General features: G+C 40.8%; 1 protein-coding gene across 2 annotated transcripts in view; it reads left to right on the forward strand.

The window, feature by feature from the left end:
• The first annotated feature begins 2,967 nt into the window (after positions 1-2,967).
• Positions 2,968-19,037, forward strand: part of CCAR1 (cell division cycle and apoptosis regulator 1) — a 29,531-nt gene continuing 13,461 nt past the window's right edge. The window contains exons 1-12 of one of the 2 annotated variants that reach the window (XM_050898541.1): positions 2,968-3,024; positions 4,007-4,125; positions 11,073-11,245; positions 11,838-11,882; positions 12,556-12,588; positions 13,588-13,781; positions 14,328-14,442; positions 14,526-14,718; positions 15,890-16,022; positions 16,350-16,511; positions 16,964-17,189; positions 18,501-18,614. In XM_050898541.1, the coding sequence (XP_050754498.1) occupies positions 4,053-4,125; positions 11,073-11,245; positions 11,838-11,882; positions 12,556-12,588; positions 13,588-13,781; positions 14,328-14,442; positions 14,526-14,718; positions 15,890-16,022; positions 16,350-16,511; positions 16,964-17,189; positions 18,501-18,614 (1,461 nt within the window). In that variant the 5' untranslated portion in view covers positions 2,968-3,024; positions 4,007-4,052. The remainder of the gene's footprint in view (positions 3,025-4,006; positions 4,126-11,072; positions 11,246-11,837; positions 11,883-12,555; positions 12,589-13,587; positions 13,782-14,327; positions 14,443-14,525; positions 14,719-15,889; positions 16,023-16,349; positions 16,512-16,963; positions 17,190-18,500; positions 18,615-19,037) is intronic. The other variant, XM_050898542.1, reaches the window with a different exon arrangement.

The raw sequence follows: 19,037 nt of genomic DNA on the forward strand, positions 1-19,037 counted from the left end.
GAATCAGTAATGCTGGGCGCTGTTGTGGTAGTGGAAAATGTATTTATTTCTATGATTGTGTTAAGTGGTATACAAAGAGGTGGTGTTTCTGTGAGCTCTTTTAGTCACGGATCCTCAAAAAAACAAACCAGAAAGCTGTTTGTTAGTTTTAAACCTTTTTAAATAACAGTATTTCATCAAGTACCAAATGAGCCTCTGTTCAAAGGGGATATATGTGTTTTCATTCCAGAAAATCTCTGGTTAGTAAAGAGCATGTACACCACTGTGGAAGATGCCATAGATCAGCTTCATGGCTTTCCTGAGCAAAGGTAGGCAGCTGAGTACTAAAGGCCAGAGATCCAAACTATTAACTATGCAATTTTACTACTATGTAGCATTTCCTGATACCAAAGTTATTTTCTTTGTGCTTTTCCATTCATCTTTGTTAAATTTACTGATTGTACCAAAATACATATGACGTTCTTTGATTATAAGCCCTAAAAATTATCATTTCTCTCCACAATATCCCCAGCTTGTTCTTAACTCCCATAACCGCTAAGAAGGCCAGAAGCAGCATATGCTTTACGGTTTTTGCCTTCTAATTTGTATCTTTTTCTGAACTTGCCCAATTATTTTAAGGTGACTTGTAGAAATGTCGTATCTTTCAGACTTCTGCCCCTTCATCAATTTTGGATTAAATTGTCCAATGTACTTAAAGGATACTTAGGGTGCCTAGAGTTATTTTAAGAAACAAGACTAGAAGCGCTCACATTTTTTCACTGCGATTTCCATTACAACTGTTCTTCATCGCAACAGCATGGTTTATCTTGAAAAGAGGATCGAGAGACCTAAAGAATTCAAAAGGAGTCATTAGCGTACTATAAATGGCAGTGGCAAAATTTGCCAGCTCATGGTAGCAATATGTATGTGGAAAGGAGAAAGTACACAAAGTAATGTTCTGCTTGAGGTAGAGGAAATCAGGCTTGTGGTTTCCTATGAGCTTCTAAGGCTTTATTTGAGAGCATCACTAAGAATTATGCATCCTCTGTTAAAAAGGCCTGTGCTGGTTTTGGCTGGGATAGAGCTAATTTCTTCCATAGTAGCTAGTATGGGACTATGTTTTGGATTTGTGCTGGAAACAGCGTTGATAACACAGGGATGTTTTCGTTATTGCTGAGCGGTGCTTACACAGAGTCAAGGCTTTTTCTGCTTCTCACACCGCCTCGCCAGTGAGTAGGTTGGGGGTGCACAAGAAGTTGGGAGGGGACATAGCCGGGACAGCTGACCCCAACTGACCAAAGGGACATTCCATACCATATGACGTCATGCTCAGCAATTAAAAGCTGGGGGAAGAAGGAAAGGGGGACGTTTGGAGTGATGGCATTTTGTCTTCCCAAGTAGCTGTTATGCATGATGGAGCCCTGCCCTCCAGCCTGCCCTGGAGATGGCTGAACACCTGCCTGCCAATGGAAAGTAGTGAATTAATTCCTTGTTTTGCTTTGCTTGCACGTGCAGCTTTTGCTTTACCTATTAAACTGTTTTTATCTCAACTCACAAGTTTTCTCACTTTTAGTCTTCCAGTTCTCTCCCCCATCCTACTGGTGGGGAGTGAGCGAGTGGCTGTGTGGGGTTTAGTTGTTGGCTGGGGTTAAACCACAGCAAGGCCCTGGGCCAAAAGACTGAAGAATAGAGCTACTTCATAAAATTCTGACATTTGCTGACAATTATTTTCTCCTTTAATACAATTTTGCCGCTGTCCTTTTCGTTTATAGTGTGGGAGAGAGCCCCGTTACCTTTTTAGCCTCTAATCTTATTTCCAGGTTATACAGATTCTGCGATTTGGATGGAGTTATGCCAGGAAGAGACATGAGTAAGGTTTAAAATGTGTACGCTTAAAAATTAAGAACTACGCTTATCAGTGTAAAACATCTAAACCCTCATGTAATTTGCAATACACTTTAAAGGGCTAAGGCAGATCTGTCTTTCCATATTATCAAGTACCAAATGCTGACAGAACTTACGTTCACCTGGTGGTTTCCTGCTTCTTTCTCTATTTGCCCTCCTACAACATAATCCAGCCCACTGCAAGTGAGAGTTTAATGTTGTTGCCTTTCAAGATTTTATTCCATCACTACCTTTGCTTTTAATGACAACGAATAAAACACTTCAAAATCCTGTTCTCATTTACAAAGTGTGTCTTGCTGACTTTACTCTCAAATGTTAGATAATATCCCATGTGCATATTTCACCTCACAGCAAACTTGTGTAAAAAACTATTTAAGGGATGGAAGGCTCTTTATAACATCATCAAAAGAGGGAAGAGAAATGACTGTTGCCCATTAACTATTGAACTACTTACTGCAATGATTCCTGGCTGCAATTTCTGTTTCAAAGCATCTTAAGAGCTTTGGTGAGTCCCTCTGGTAAGTCTGCTCTCCCTTCACCTCAGATGATCCTGTTACCCCCGCACGTAACAGCCTGAATGCTTGTGCGCATAAAATCAGCTCTCAGGGGTTCACGGGCTTACGCGTGGCTTTGCTTCACGCTGAGGGCTGCCTATTTCCTACAGCAATAAGGCACCCATGAGGTGGCGTGAGAAGTGTCTGACAACTGCCCAGACTGCCGCCAGCTACGAGTCGTTTGTGGGGCGCAGGAGAAGGTCGAGCACCGCGCCTGCAGCAGCCAGAGGGACCAAAGGGGAAGCACGGCCGCGGCTACAACAGCTAGGCCCAGCTGCAAGATGGCGGCCCTCCAGCCCCGCCCTACCTCCGCCTGTCTCGGCCAAGATGGCGCCGGGGCCCCTCCCCTCGCCTAACGGCCTCTCCGCACGCGGCAGGCCGGGCGCGCGCCCAACGGCCAGCCCGGCCCCGCCCCGCGCCTGCGCGCTCGGGCCCGCCGGCGTCGTGCGGTCGCAGGCTCCGACGTAAGCAGTGTGCGCCGCCGCCTGCTGCCGTCCGCGGGGGTGGGAGCGCCTGCGCAGTAGGGGCGCGCTCGGTGCGGGAGGCTCGGAGGGGCTGGCGATGGCTCCGGCGAGGCGCCGCTCAGGTACCGGCGGCGGCGGCAGAAGGGGCCCGGGCGGAGCGCGGAGGTCCTGGCGGCTTGCCTGGAGCAGGCCCTGGCGGCGCCTGGCGTGGGGGGGAGCACGGCGGGCGCGGGCCCGCGCTCAGGCCCGCATTGTTGGCTGGGGGCGGCGGGAGGCGGAGGAGGAGGAGGAGGGGCGGGCGGCGGCGGCGGCCTCGCCGCGGCGGGGGGTGGGGAGGTGCCTGCTTCCCGCCCGCCCGGCCTGCCGCCGCCGGGCCGAGAGGAAGGGCCGGCGCCCGCCGCCTCCCCTTTTCTCTCTCCCGTGCTGTGTTTTCCGCTCCTCGGCGGCGGGGCCCGGTTACGCGATGGGTATTTGAGGCTGCGCGCCAGCAAAAAAAAAAAAAAAAAAGGGAAAAAAAAAAAGGGGGTTGGGGTGCTGAGGGGGGTTTTAAAAGTCGTTTTTAAAAATAATCGTTGCGGGGCAGGAGCGGGCGGTTCCCCCGGCGGGTGCGGGGGGAGGGAGGCAGGCAAGTGGCGGAGTTGGTGAGCGGCCCTGCCATGTTCGCGTGGTTAACTTGCCCTTGTTCGAGGAGAGGGAAACTGAACCATGGCTGAAAGCGTACGTTGTTCCTCTGCCGGCAGCGCTTCCAAACGGCGGCGTAGGGATAGCCCTAAAAAAGAAATAATAATAAAAAATAAAAATTCTTCGTTCTGCAGAGTCACGTTTCCTTTAGCCTTCGTCGGAAACTTGAATAAATTTTTGCGTTTAAGTAGCGTTAGTCCCATTGTTAAGACGGGGAGGGTGGACATCGTGCCTTAGGAAAATACAATAATTTGTCTTACAACTTTTTGTGTTTCCCGCTTTTGATGCGTGTTGCCCACCAGGTTTAGGGGTGTAAAGATAATCTTTCAACAGTTTTTTTCTTTTTTTTTTTTTTTTGACCCAGAATTAAAATAGCCTGATGCTATATGTTTCAAAGACTGTAGCTGCGCTTTATTTTAATAGATTGCAGTTATAGAAGATAGACACCCAGGAGATTTTGCCTTTCGCCATGGCTCAGTTTGGAGGACAGAAGAATCCCCCTTGGGCTACTCAGTTTACAGCTACTGCAGTATCTCAGCCAGGTCAGTTTACATATCACTTAATGTTTGAACCCTGACATCTAGTAGATTTGGAGATTCCGTAGTTGGGTATGCAGTTAAGAGTGGCACCATGCTAACTAACTTATTTAAATTCTATTTAAATGGTTTAACTTGAGAGTTTTTCACACAGTAGAGACATTAAAGATCATTGCCTAATACTAGCTCTTGGGTTGGTTTTTTTAAGGGGTGATATGTAAAATCCCAGGTGAATTTTTATTGATTCTCTTGATCAGTAAACAAGATATTAAGTTACTCATATCGAAAGATGTTTAAATCAAATTACCTTTCATCACATTGCACTGCTTTAGATTAAATAATGACAGCACTAGTGAGGCATTACAGATTTTTTAAGTGCTGCCTGAGTTTCATTTCCCGGGCGGTCTAAATCAATGTTTGCAAAGTATTTTGCCTTTATTAATATATTGGACATACTTCACATAGTAAAGAGGTCTCTGAAATTTGCTGCTTAGATGGGGAGGGGGTGTATTTTATTTTTTGTTAATGCCAAATTAGACCTCAAGGATCCCTATAAGCAAAGGTATCGCCCTGATAATGATAGAGGGTTTCCTTTGATTTTGCTTTCCTTTGGTTTCGCTAAGAAACCTTACTTAATCATAGGCTAGTATATTTAAAAGCCTAGCTGGCTAAATTTTCATGTTTCACATTGTTTTATAGCATAAAAGGTTTTGAGGCAAGAATGTGAAGCTTGCTGCGTGGTGAATCTCGATGCTTCCATTTCCAGTTCTGGGTTGCCTTTTTCTCTTCTTGAATACAAAGTGTTTCCTAAATACTGTAGTTTCATTGCCTGATATGAAAAGGCTTCAACAAAGCTGTGGTACTTTGGGATTCAGGATGTCAAAATGTGAGCACAGGCAGTATCCTTGTTGAAGAGATGTCTTTCTAGAGAGTTGTATGTTTTTTGCAGTTGTCCTTTGCATCTTGCTCTAGTTTGATAGGAAGTTGAATGGCATACCTCCTTTGTCAGTAGTTTTATGTCTGGGAGCTTAGCAAAAGTTGGGAATGCCTGCCGTTCTTCGGAGGTGCATGTCTGGGCGGGGGGGAACCAAATCTTTCTCCTGACTCAGTTTTCTTTCCTGAAATGACTCCTCCATCTCCAGTTTTTATTTTGGTCACTGGTCCAATCTGAGTGCATATTCGCGGAACTGCCAGCCCCCCCCCCCCCCCCAATGCGTTTCACAATACTTGATCCCAGTGTGCCTTTTCCTTTTGCTCCATGCCCATTCAGTCCCACTCTCTACCTAAACTGTTGCTGTACCTAACTAGCTGCCTACAAGCAGTTTTTCACTGTTTCTCTGAATAGCTCGCACTTCCCTTATCCAGATGGCACTACTCTCCTTCTGTAAGAAATTGCTTAACAGCTGGAAAGGGTTGGCATTGGGAACGTGAGAGGGACAAACTTTGCTTTTGGTTCTCGTGTCTGACTGGGTGATACCTTGAAGCGATCAAAGGATGGCAGCATCTGGGCTGGAATATTCTTGGTACGTTGGCTGATGTGACAGCTAGTGCATCAAAAATAGTTGTGGAAGACTGAGGGCCAGCTCCATGTCCTGTTTCAGAGGGAAAGCTGCATAAAACCTGTTGAAGGGGAGGAGCTGGCAGCCATCTTAGACCTTGCTGAGCTAGGACCAGAAGGGGGCTCTGGAGAAGAGGTGGATGGAGCAAGGGCACTAGAAGCACACACCAACTTCTTACCATTTTCTTATTCCTATGACTGTGCCTTTGCTTAGCCTACTTCTGAGCCTCTTTAAATTAAATGAAGTGCAAAATTTAATTGGAATAGGACTGGTCAACATCAGTTGCTGTGAGAGTTTTTTCACCTGCTCAATGAGGACAGTATCTCCAGGGATTTTTAGCTGTTCATCTGATCCAGCAGCACCTGACTCAAACGTGAGAGCCATTAAAGACTAACATTTGGTTGCACTTTTACCTTCTTCCTGTGCTAGTTCCACCCTCCTTCATGTTCCTAGTGTCCCTCTTCACACTTTAGTATCTTCTCTCCAGTGTCACTTGAAGGCATTTAGCTCCTTGCGTCCTTCTGTGCAATCCTTTCCTATTCCTCCTGCAATACACAATCACTGTGTCTGCATCCTCTTTCTTCCCTGTCTGTACTGCTGAATCCAGTCCCTGGGATTCTACTGCCCAGCTCCTGTTTTAGTACCCATGCAAATACTTGTTCCCCTGCTTTTTTTACTGGCAATTCTGATTTATAATGATTTGTAATACAGAGCACAGCAAACTTCTTTTGCAAAGTACGCAGTGCTCTTTGGCACTGCTGATAGCTGAACAACAGTGTTTACCATTAAACTGCAGCTAAGTAGTCACCTTTCATGCGCCTTTCAACATGAAGCTATGACTGTCCAGCTAGGTTGCTTGCCTGATGAAGAGAGGTGCTGTCACTGCTCAGGCATGCTGACTAGCATGTACTACTTCTCACCTGCGGGTGCGCTCAAGAAGTTGTGCAGATTGGCTTGCCCTTGTGAATCTCAGTGTTCATAAACTGATTTTAAAAAACTACATTTACCAAATTTATATGTATTTTCAGAGGATTGGCCAAAGGTGTTACATATACTTATGCATGCCAGCTGTTTTTATCCAAATGTCAGGTTCCTTCTCTAAAGCATCAGGGTGCTTGGGTATGGGGGAAAGAGATCTTGATTTTTATAACACAGGCAATCTGATATATAGCTTTTTTTTCTAAGCTGTTGTAAAAAGTGGTGAGTGATGGTGTTATAAACCCAGTTTGATAATTGCAAAAAGGTAATTCCAGGGTTGGGGTGTTTGGTTTTGGTTTTTTTTTATTGCTGACTTGGATGCTGTCTTAGCCATCCCTGGTGAAGAAGTAACTATATGAGTTAAGGCTCTTAATAATTAAGGTGTGACACTCTAAGGTAGTTGTAGAGTGATATGCCATGTAATGAAGGGTTCCTGGGATCCCTTTGGGATAGCTTACTAATTACTGTCTGTGCCTGTGGTATTCGAAGAGAAACGGGTAATTCCAGGTGCCAGCAAAGATCTATGTGTGAAGAGAGACTCCTACTTGTAACACAGTGAAATTGTTTCTCTACTCCTTGTCTCATGGTTTTGTGCATCACATGACTAAAATCAGAATAAAGTCCCTGCTATGCTGGTTAAGCATTGTTGAAGCTTACATTAAATCATGCCTACTGCAGAAAATTAAAGTTTAAAAAATTAAAAATTATAAAATTACTAGATAGCACAGATTGCTTTTTGCAAGTGCTTTTTATACTTTTAACTTGCATAATGATGTGCAAGTTCCTGAAACGCCAGCAAAGGAGAATCCCCTCCTATTCTCTCAGCTATTAATTTTTGACATGTCTTTGGTTTGTATCGCAGTGCTTGGCATATGCTGTTTTCAGGGTTATGATTTCTGGTTGCATAGTGAAGCCTGTTTTTATAGAACTGTAGTCAAGGGGAAGTCCTAGCTATGCTGCATTCTGGCTGATTGGTGGCGTTGTCTTTGCTATATCAGGACTTCATTGCATTAGAGTGAAGAACAGTGCACCTGATGAAAGCAAAAGTGCCTGAAGCTCAGTATCTTGTTATTGCTGGTGGCCCCTATGAGGTGACTAAAGAAAAGTGTAAGAACAGGACAAGCATGTAGTGGATCTTGGAGCCACTAAGAAATAGTAGCTGATGCATAATTTGCTGGCTTGCTGTAAACGGATGTCCTGTGATAAATAAGCTGAGCCTAGTTTCTATTGTGTGTTTATTAGAAGGAATTGTTTTTGGAGTAGGTTGTATGGCACTTGTATTGCAAGTGTGTTAAGCTTGAAGAAACTTAAAAACCCAAGGACCCAAACTCACAATTTCTGACAACTGTGAAAAGTGTCCAAAGCCCTGGATAGGGTAATCCTTTACTGTAATCCTAATAAATCTACATCACTTACTAAGGAGATATATGTAGCTATATACTTTGAAGAAGTTTCCCTAATCTTAAAGGGTCTCTGGAATTTAGAAGCAGCAAGAGGGACTACTAAATACTGTCTTTGTGTTTGCTACAACAGAAATTTCTGTTACCTAGAAAGATGCTTGAGCTGCAGCCTAGAACTCCAATTTCTATCCAAGCCATTTCAGATGGTCGTGCCATGCAGTATTTGGTGTGAGTGGAAGTTGTTCAGACTGCATTTGAAGGAAGGCATCTCCATCACTGTACTTACTGAGATAATTACAAATCCTAAGAAGCTATTGTTTGTCACTGCAGATGCCTCTTGCCAATAATAATAATATGGCAGTCAGATGTTAATTCCACACTCAGTCTGCGATTCATTCTCTGTCTCTTGTTTTTCTGTGTGATTTTTCCTTTTTATTTATTTTTTTAAAAAACTAGTAATGCAAACACAGTTGCCTATTTAATTGGAGCCTGTTGACAGAGATGAGTACATAGATGAAAGGTAGTCAAATTAAAATCCTGGAATACTTTGGGGCAAATTGGTAGAAACAAGATACAGCTTTGAAAAACCTGTTACTACAGGTGTTATCCTTTGAGGGGATCTCGGCAGTCTTTTGTCTTTGCCCTTTGTTAGTAAGTTGATCTGCAGTGTTGTAGATGACATGATACCCAGTTAATATTAAATGCTCATAAAGTGACAGCAGAGGTGGCAAAAAATCTTTTTTTTCTTTTTGTTTTTTTTCCCCTTAATGGACAAAATGGGATAAGAGTCTTGGAGTGGGCTGGGAATTGTTTGAGATAATTATGGATTATGCTTGAGATAATTATGGATTATGCTGGAAGGGAAATTGTCATAGTGGAAACTGAAGAGCGGAGTAACCCCAAGATCTGGTTTTGGGAGCAAGCATGTTAATATTTTTGTGGGTATCCTTGGTACAAAAAGTAGGAGAGAACTTGTGAAACTTGCTTGATGACGCTTCCCAACTCCCTCCCCCTGTGTTGGAACAACATTAGAATAGAACATTAGACTGAATGACAATGGCTAGCATAGTCAAACAGATTCAAAGGTAATAGCATGAAGTGAATTTCTGCACTAATTGGAATTTCTGCTCAGCATGTGGAAACAAGAGGAGAAAGATTAATGCATTGGTTATTTGCCTTGAGTGAGCCAGCAAAGTAATACAGCCAAGAAAAGTGAAAGTTGTCCCAGGATGCAGCAGCAAAGCATTTTTGTTAGATTTAACGGTCTGTTTAAGGTGTGTTATGTGATGTATTGGTGAGGTTCCAGATCAGAGTATGCTTCTGGATGGTCAAAAATGCACATTCAAATTGGAGCTAATGGACAAGCAGGAGGTAAGAGGATCAAGAGAATGGAGGGCCTGTCACGGGAGAAGCCTCAGATTTGGCTTGCTTGGCTTCTAAAGAAACCTGAATGCTGGAATTTTCCAGGGAAAAAATTCATGTAATACTGGAAATACTGTAATTTTGCTGCACTATAGAATGCTTGATTTCACTATTAAAATAGTATTACTTCCTGGAATACTTACGTGACACTATTTGATACAGATCATAGTGATGGTGATTATTTTCACTGTTGCTTATATATTTCTTCCATGTTTCATTCCAAAATTGTAAGATGATCAGTGCCATCAACTTGTTTTCTGAAGATTGTACTCTGCTGGAAAGAACAGTGTGGTAGAGAGGATTACCTTATTCAGGATCGGTTGAGTTGGTTACAGCATTTTTGTGTGTTCTATGGTGATGATCGCCAGCTACAAGCAGTCCCTTACTGCATCCCTGGGTCAGGAATGAAAGCTTCATTTTGGATCAGTAAGAATAGTGTGGAGCACAGACTTTGCAGGAAGGATACTGTAAATCTGTTCTTCATTTCATTGTGCCTCTTTAATGGCTTTGGAAGAGAAAGGAACTCTGTTCAACCTGAATGTTCTTCAGTTCTGAAGGTAGCTGGCTGACCTGTTTTTGCTGGCAATATGTTTCCCTGCCGAGTTTCTCTTTGGTTTTATTTAAACATGTGGACTAGACTGACAGCTTGATGAAGTGATATTTGATCATGCAGCTGCAGATAACTTTTTTAAAAACTCCTGCCAAAGAGGGAGCAGGTTTCCAGATATGTTTGTGGTTCTTCACTCGGATTTGCATTGTGCAGGGCTCTTTGTCCCTAAAAGTTCCGTCCGTAAGGCTTAAGCATACCTTGTTCGGAAGTATCGCATGCATAAGAAGCGCAGCACGTGGATAGCTGCTCCTCGTGATTTGCTTAATCTTCTGCAGTGAAGTAAAAGCTGATATGACAATAAAATAAACTAATCTTTCCTTCCAGGCAGTTTGAGTCTGGGCAGCACAAAACCTTCCTAGTAAGAGCTGGAGAGAGCTTGACTTGGTCCCTTTATACATGGGGACCGATTAAACTCCTTGTTGTTGTAAGGCTGCTCCTTCTCTACCAGCCCCCCACATCTACAAAATCCAGCTCACTCGGGGACAAAGACAGTACTGAGTGAAGCAAAGCCTTGTGCATTTTCAGAGGACGTGTTCCATAAGCCTCCGTTTCATAGCTGCTGTTACAGTAAAGATTTCTCTTGCCCTCAGATAGAATGAAATGTATTAATTAATTTACAGAACAGACCAACAATCTTCATCTGGCTCATCCAAAACCTGAAATACGTTCAAGAAAGAATTACAGTGTGTGTGTGTGTGTTGGGGGTGGGTGCACATGGGGATGACAACTACAAGAGCTAGAAAATCATGAGCAACTTGAGAGCAGGAAATTAAGTGGTCTCTGCTGTGGTGTACTATTTGTAAATTAACTTAGAAGAGAAGTTAGCGAGGTGTGATCCTTTATCTTGAATTTCAGAATGGGATTTATCTACTTCATGAGCTTGACTCAGGAGTGAAGCATCACATACTGTGTCTAGTATAACTGTCAGAAACCTCAACTGTTTAAAGTTGCTCTGAGTGCTTATTGTGTGTGTTCTCTTTTCAGCTGCTCTTGGTGTACAGCAGCCATCGCTGCTTGGAGCCTCTCCTACAATATACACCCAGCAGACGGCATTGGCAGCAGCAGGCCTAACTACACAAACACCAACGAACTATCAGCTAACTCAGACAGCTGCTTTACAGCAGCAAGCTGCAGCTGCAGCAGCTGCATTACAGCAGGTAAAGAAAAAGGAGCATTTTCTGTTGACTGTATGAACTTTTAACGATCTAAAACAGTGGCTTTGTAAAGCTAAAGTATCCAGGAGAAAAGCAGAATGGGAAGTGGTGAACATTGCAGTATAAACTTGTTTAAAAAACAGTGGGATTTTCGGTCTACAGCTATCAATAGTTGTATTAATCTGTGAAGGTGGGAATTTTGGCTATGGAGGTGCTGACTTTTAGCTATGGAAAGCCTTTTGGGAAAAGGAGTTTTGCTGCGCCTAAACTGAGACTCTCAAGTTCCAAGTATCTTCCATCACTATACGTATCCTTGATAGCATTTTGCATGATTTCTTACTGTGCCCTAGATACTGTGTAAGTGTCAGGCTTAACAAAAATTGCTGATTTTAGCTAGAGAGAGTACCTCAGAATCCACTCTAAAGGCTAAGAATATTTGGTATGAAAGTAATATATGTTGATACTATTAGTTATGTTTTGTATTAGAATTGTTAAATGTGAATAGTTTCTATCTAAAACTTGCTTAGTAGCTAACTGTATTTGGTATTATTGGGGTAATCCTGTTTATGAGATATTTTGCTTTTATCTGTTTCAGCAATATTCACAACCTCAGCAGACTCTCTATAGTGTACAGCAACAGGTTTGTCTGATTCTTACTGTGTACATCACAAAACTTTAAAAATAATGTTGGTTGTGTGTCTTGTAGGATTTGTCTCCGAAATCATCCTCATATGGGAAGTTGTTAAAGAAACTAAGTAATATTTTTTTGTAGTGAAAGAGAGCTTGAAGTTCATAAACTTGGAGAGACGTATCCAGAATGGAAGCCTGCTTACCATCATGCAAAAAAGAAATTTAAAAATATATACTATTCCATGTATACATGATTCCTGCTAAACTTTGCTCTAAACAGGGCCGTGTATTTTAACTGCTGGAAAGATGCTGTCCAAAAAAAGTGCCCTTTTACGGTTTTTTTTATGGTCTTTAAACTTAACAGGATCTTGAAAAAGAATAAAAGGACATGGAAATTACAGGCCTAAGCTTCTCCAGCTGCCAAAAATTTTTTTGGTATTGCTATTAACTTTCAGTTACAAAAGCCCCAGCATTTCTGCTTACTCAATAAACCTGGATTATACAATCTTAAAATTAACCACATGAGCACAATTTTATGCATATGCAAACTGCTGAAATGACCAAACCCCAAAGGACTATTAACTGACTCAGATTAAGCAAAAACTCTTACTTGTAAAGAGGAGGTGAAATTGTACAATTTCCTTAAGCATATAAAATTAATTTATAACTTTATTTATTTTAAGTTGCAGCAACCTCAGCAGACCCTTTTAACTCAGGTTAGTTTGGTTTTATTGTTTGGTCTCCATCCCCAAACACAGATAATGCAAGAGTGCAAATTTGTGACATCTTGGGTAGTTTAATCTGTAAAATTAACTAAAATGAATGGACATTTTGTTGGTACAGGTTTATTTTATCCAGATGTTAAAATATGCATAGCCTTGGTTTCAAAAATTAATAGCAACCACTTTTCCTTAATCTTGAAGGGAATGTGTGTGTTGATTACATTACAATCTTTTTTTGTTTGAACTTCAAGTGTTCAGTTGTTTTGCAGTAAGTAACAAACTGGGAAAATCTCTCCTTTGAGAAGGAATTTAACTTTCTGTGTTAACAGTATTGCAGTATGTGTATAGAGAGGTTTAAAAAGAATCTTGCTGAGCTTGACAGGTTTAAAACATGCAACCATTTAACACGCTGTAAGTTGCTTTAGTTCCATTTTCACTTAACCTTTTAAACATGCTTTTAAAAAAAAGGTAAAAATAGGTTACTTAACTTCATTATCTTACTGTGTTCTGCTTCTGTAAGAAGGCAAGCACGTGAATTGTTGAGTTAGGGAAGGGTTCATGTTAGCCTCAACCTTTACTGACTTCTAACACTACAGTTGGGATACAAATGGAGAATAATCTCTAAGCGTGTATTCCTAGCAAAGTTAGGAACTTACCTCCTCTTCAGGCCCACTGTACGGGTTTACCTGTAAACAATAACGCAGTCTTCATTTTTTTTCTAGACATTGTGCGTATTTTGGGCAACTTGACTTTTTTGAAAGAAAAGCATAAACAAAGACAGTCTTCATTCAAAGTAGGAAAAAAGTCATCTTAAAAAACCCAAAACAAAACAACAACAAAAAAACCCCCAAAACTTCCACCTTCTGAAAATCTCTATTCAGAATAATTGCTTTAGAGACATTTTAAACTCCTGTCTACATGGGTAAAGGAACTGTTCCTTGTAGATATGTCAGCTGGTTATAAGATTTATAGTTTGCTTTGTTTTGCTTACAGCCAGCTGTTGCGCTACCTACCAGTCTTAGCCTGTCTACTCCTCAACCGGCAGCCCAGATAACTGTTTCTTATCCAGCACCCCGGTCAAGTCAACAGCAAACCCAACCGCAAAAGCAGCGTGTCTTCACTGGGGTAGTTACTAAACTACATGATACATTTGGTTTTGTGGACGAAGATGTCTTTTTTCAACTTAGGTAAGATGTAAATACTTGTCTGCAGATGTACTCTGATACCCTCACTAAATAAAAGGTTTAGATTATTGCATTCTAATTCTGTGACTCCACTGATAGTGCCTGTAGTTAGTATGTTGTTTTCTGTCAACACTGAAAGTCAGATGGTCAAATAAGTTAATAGACACTAGATCCGAGTTTCTTTATGTGAATTTTTGAATTTTCTTAATGCAAAACCCGAAGCTGGGAGACTCAGAAGGTATTAAGCTCCTTATAATATGAAATTGCAGAATTTGTGGATGATTAAATGCATATAACTTGCTATCTGCATGTCTTAACTCAGTACTGTTTAGGGAACTTCTGCTTTTGGGCCAAAGACAGGAATTAAATTCCTGTGCATACTCTGAACTGAAGCAGATAGTACTTTCACTGATTTTGGGGGTAGATGCTCTTCCTATAGGCTTGTTTTTAAATCAACTTTGTCTACTTTCTCCCAACTTTAAATGTAACTTGCAAATGTAAAACGAGCTAAATAAGACTCTCACAATACATTTTCTGTAATGTTTGCAGTGCTGTTAAAGGAAAGACACCTCAGGTGGGTGACAGAGTTTTGGTAGAAGCTACTTACAATCCTAATATGCCGTTCAAATGGAATGCACAAAGGATCCAGACGCTTCCGAATCAGGTATATGGGGTTACCCAGTCTAACTTGTACTGACTGCTGCTGGTTTAAGCTCACTCACAACTCATTTTCTCTTCTGCTGTTAGAACCAGACACAAGCTCAGCCGTTACTGAAGACACCTCCGGCAGTTCTTCAGCCCATTGCACAGCAGACTGCATTCAGTGTTCAGGCACAGCCGCAGCCACAGTCCTTGTTGCAGGCACAGATATCAGCAGCTTCAATCACACCTTTGCTTCAGACACAGCCTCAGCCATTACTGCAGCAGCCACAGCAGAAAGGTGCTCCTTCAGTGCACAAAGTTTGTTGTGGTCTTTCTGGTGCTTAGTGCGTGATGATTTTTTTTTTTTGTTAGTCAGAAGACTGAAGTAATAGTTGAAATAATATAGAAAGGACCCTATAGAATTTTCAGTTTGAATATGCATCTTCCTGCAGCTATATGCAAGGCACGTTGCCTGCAATAGCTCAAGAATCACGTGGTTAGTGAAACCCCCGTGGACTCCTGTTCATATTTAGATTTCATAATCTGAAAGCAAATTCAACGTAATTTTTATTCTGACACTTTCACAAACAAGTTGGGGAGTTAAAAGTATTAATGGCAGTGTAGTTCTTCAGCATCTTCTGGAGCGTTCAACAAGATCAGGTTTCACATGGTTGTATTGTTAAAACTATTATTTCTATGTTTGTGTTTTATTTCATTTAGCCAAGTTGGCATTTGAGAGAAGAAACACTGCCGAACATGACAAATCTAAAACAAAGGTGGTTGTGGGGTCACTTGAACTTTGAGTGGCTAAAGAATCAGTAGTAGGATTGATAACAAGATAAAACTAAGACTTGTGTTACCCGCAGTAAAAGCAAGGGGAGAAGATCTTAAGCTATCACCTAAGCAGAACTGTTTTGGATAAATGCTTATTACAATCTAATTAGTCATTCACTGGTGTTTAGTAATGTTTGCTCCATTTACAATCAGTTGGTTAAATGTCTTGAGACAGCAAAAGTATATGCTGAGGCATTGATGCAGCAGTATAGTAAATTGATTTAAGAATAACTTTTCAGGAAGCTAATTGTTTTTACCTATGAATAGCCTCAAAAATAAGTTTTAGGTTTTCTTTAGTTCAATGAGTAGGTAGTATATTTATCTTAAAACAAATTACTTTTCCAAGAAAAGGCTTAGCTATTTACTGTGATAGCTTCTATGTGCTGAGATTATATTAGCTTCCATCTTAAGAAAATTATTTTAGTTTTCACTTACTAGAGTCTCACTTTGCATCAGTGAAGAAAAGCATAGGTCTCTTGAGTTTCTTGGGGTGGGTGTTATTAATAAATAGATCTATTTGACTCTAGAGTTAGTTTAGAAAATGTACACAATGAAACAACTGTAAAGCTGCCATGTTTGTAAAGTGTAGATAGTTGCCCCCTATTATGTATTGATCTTGTAAATTTTCGTTTCAGGTGGTTTGTTACAGCCCCCTGTTCGTCTAGTTTCACAGCCTCAACCAGCTCGAAGATTAGACCCACCATCCAGATTTTCTGGGAGGAATGACAGAGGAGGAGACCCTATGCCAAACCGAAAAGATGACAGGAGGTATGTTGTAGAAGACTAGACTATAATCAAAGCATTCCGTAAAGACCTGTCTTCAAGCAGAGCTAAGCTTCTTGCTCCAGAGTGAGTCAGTGATACGCACAAGCGGCTTTACCATTAGATACTAGTGAAGAGTTCTTGTCTATCTGAACTGAAGGAATTGCATAATCAGTCTCTCTTGTAAAGAGACAGTGTACTGAAACAAACTATGAGGAACTTCTCCTCTCCTTTTTGTGAGTCATCTCTGACAGGTCTAGCTTCTGTTGTGCTAGAAAGCTTTTTGTGTTACCAGCATGCAAAAATATTTGTATCTTGTATGCATTTTTTAAGTCGTGAAAGAGAACGAGAGAGACGTAGGTCCCGGGAAAGGTCACCCCAGAGGAAACGCTCCAGAGAGAGATCACCTAGACGAGAGAGGGAGAGGTCGCCTCGAAGACCACGACGTGTTGTTCCTCGTTACACGGTTCAGTTTTCCAAGTTTTCATTGGACTGGTATGTTTATAGTGCCAGATGTTTACCTACATCTCACTTTAATTGTGGACACAGATTACTGTGAGCTGTGTCAACATACGTGTGTGTAGTGAGTGTTAAATGATGATCTTAACTTTAAAGAAAGATCAGATATGTAATGGCTGAGAACCTTGTAAGATAAACTTTTTGTAGGTTCTTTGGTTTTTTTGAATGCTACTGCTAAAGACCTTTAAAACCCTGTTTAATAAATATTCCCTAATACACAGACACGTGAATCAGAAGAGTGTTTAGTAGTTACTTGTTTTTAAACTTCAATCCATGACACTCTAACTTAAACATATTGCTCTTTAAATTGTATATATATAGTATTAAATACACAATGGTTGTATTTCCAATTAATAGACCTCTTAATTATATGCTTTATTAATGGTTCTTTTATTGCTGTATCTTTCAAATAATGTTGTTTATTTCAGCCGTAGCTGTGATATGATGGAGCTGAGGAGACGTTACCAGAACTTGTATATCCCAAGCGATTTCTTTGATGCTCAGTTTACATGGGTGGATGCTTTTCCTATGTCTAGACCATTTCAGCTGGGAAACTACTGTAATTTCTACGTAATGCACAGAGAAGTAGACCCTATAGATAAAAACGCTGCTGTCCTTGATCCACCTGATGCTGATCATCTGTACAGTGCAAAGGTTTGTATGGGTTTCCAATATTATGACTATTCATTAGAAATTTTTTTTACCAATAGGGTGAAAAAGTGAGTATAACTGAACTGAAAATATTCTACAGCAATTTGAGCAAGATACAGCATTTTAAAATTTTCAGTAAAGAGCTAGTGTGTAGAGCTTGAAGAATCGTGACTGAAATTCAGTCTGTTTTTCTGTTACTAGAGCTGTCCTAAATCTTGTTTTAACTCAGGTCTCTTCCGTTCTCTGCACCCAGTTGCAGTGATCTGATTATAGGAAAGAAAGCCAGCTCCTGCAAGATCTCTGAATGTATTTCTTAGGCAATTCATTCTGAATAGTTAATGGAGCCCTTTTGTGTTTTTTTTTCTTTTTTCTTCAAGGGTCCTTTCTGTGCAGTTTGTGTTCTTCTGTTTCGTGATATTTTCTTTCTTTCTTCTTTCAGATTCATCTCAATATTTTTTATTTTGTTGAAAGTAGATTGAGCATATTGGGATTATCTGAATGTCAAAAAATACTGCATCAGGGGCTGTAATGATGTATAAAAAGACCTCAGTGTCAAAACGTCTTCCTAAAACCTGTTCCATTTGAAAGCTCTTTCATTAAAATAGGTCTGAGATTTCTAGGTCAATCTGTTTTATAAGTATTTCATGTTAAAGATAGGTTTAGAAACAAAACTGCCTTTAACCCCTGTATTTCTGAAAGACTTAACTTTGCTTGCCTTCTGTGTATAAAAACTTTGAAGCCTTGGCTGAAGTATCAGACATACTGGTTTTTTTTCTGTCTATTGATGCGGAGCAAGAGCTCTCTTTCAGAAGGTTAAGCTTCAAGATACATTCACTAACTGAGGAATAGCATCCTGTTTCATAATAATAACCTGTTCGGGATATAAAGCATCCTTGTTAGATTTGACTGGGCTAGCGGGATGCTATGAGCATGCAGATGAATGTGTTCGTCAGTTCTCTTGTGATTGTGACAAAATGGAAGGACTCAGTTACTGAAACCAGAAATGTACTCAGTGTGCTTCTTGGTATAGGGTATTTGGCATATAGTGATAACATGCGAAGCATGTTGCTTTTATATGCTTTCAGGTGGTTTTTTTTTAATAAGATCACACATTGCATCCATATGGGACGGAGAGAAATTGGTCCTTGGCAGACACTTTAACACTCAGTCTACAATTTTATTTTACCTTTACTTGCTCTGATTTTTTGTGACATTAAGGAAAAAGTACTGGTATGTATGTGTTTGCAAGTTGTGGTCATTGTTTACCAGTCATAGTGGGAGACCTTCACAAGACTGATCTGACTTACACAACAGGTGATGTTGATGGCTAGTCCTAGTATGGAAGATCTCTATCACAAGTCATGCGCGCTGGCTGAAGATCCCCAAGAACTTCGTGATGGATTTCAGCATCCTGCTAGACTTGTAAAGGTAAATATGCTTCAATGCCAGACACTTTTGGCAGTAAAGGTTGGTTATAGAGCTTTAAAATATTTGTTGATAAGGGAGGAGTTTATAGGCAGCTAAATGATGGCTTCATTTTTCCTCTGAAGAGACCTAGTTTATATGTCAATTCTTTGTCCAGTTTATAGGAGCTCCATCTTCACTGCTTTCGTATTTACTGCTTTGTTCAACTTAACAGATATTTGGAGAAACCTATATTAATTATATAATAATTAACTTTGATAGGCTTTTTTTACAAGCACTTAGACTTTTTTTTAAGGGCTCAGCTGTGAAGAGAATACAAATGAAGCAACAGTTAAGTAACCATTGTATTAAGTGAAATTTAACTATTGTTAAACTGAACAACCTGTAAGTGCTATGGTGTTTCATGACAACACAGACTTGTTTTCC

The sequence above is a fragment of the Gymnogyps californianus genome, chromosome 6 (assembly GCF_018139145.2).
Source record: "Gymnogyps californianus isolate 813 chromosome 6, ASM1813914v2, whole genome shotgun sequence".
Classification (NCBI taxonomy): domain Eukaryota; kingdom Metazoa; phylum Chordata; class Aves; order Accipitriformes; family Cathartidae; genus Gymnogyps; species Gymnogyps californianus.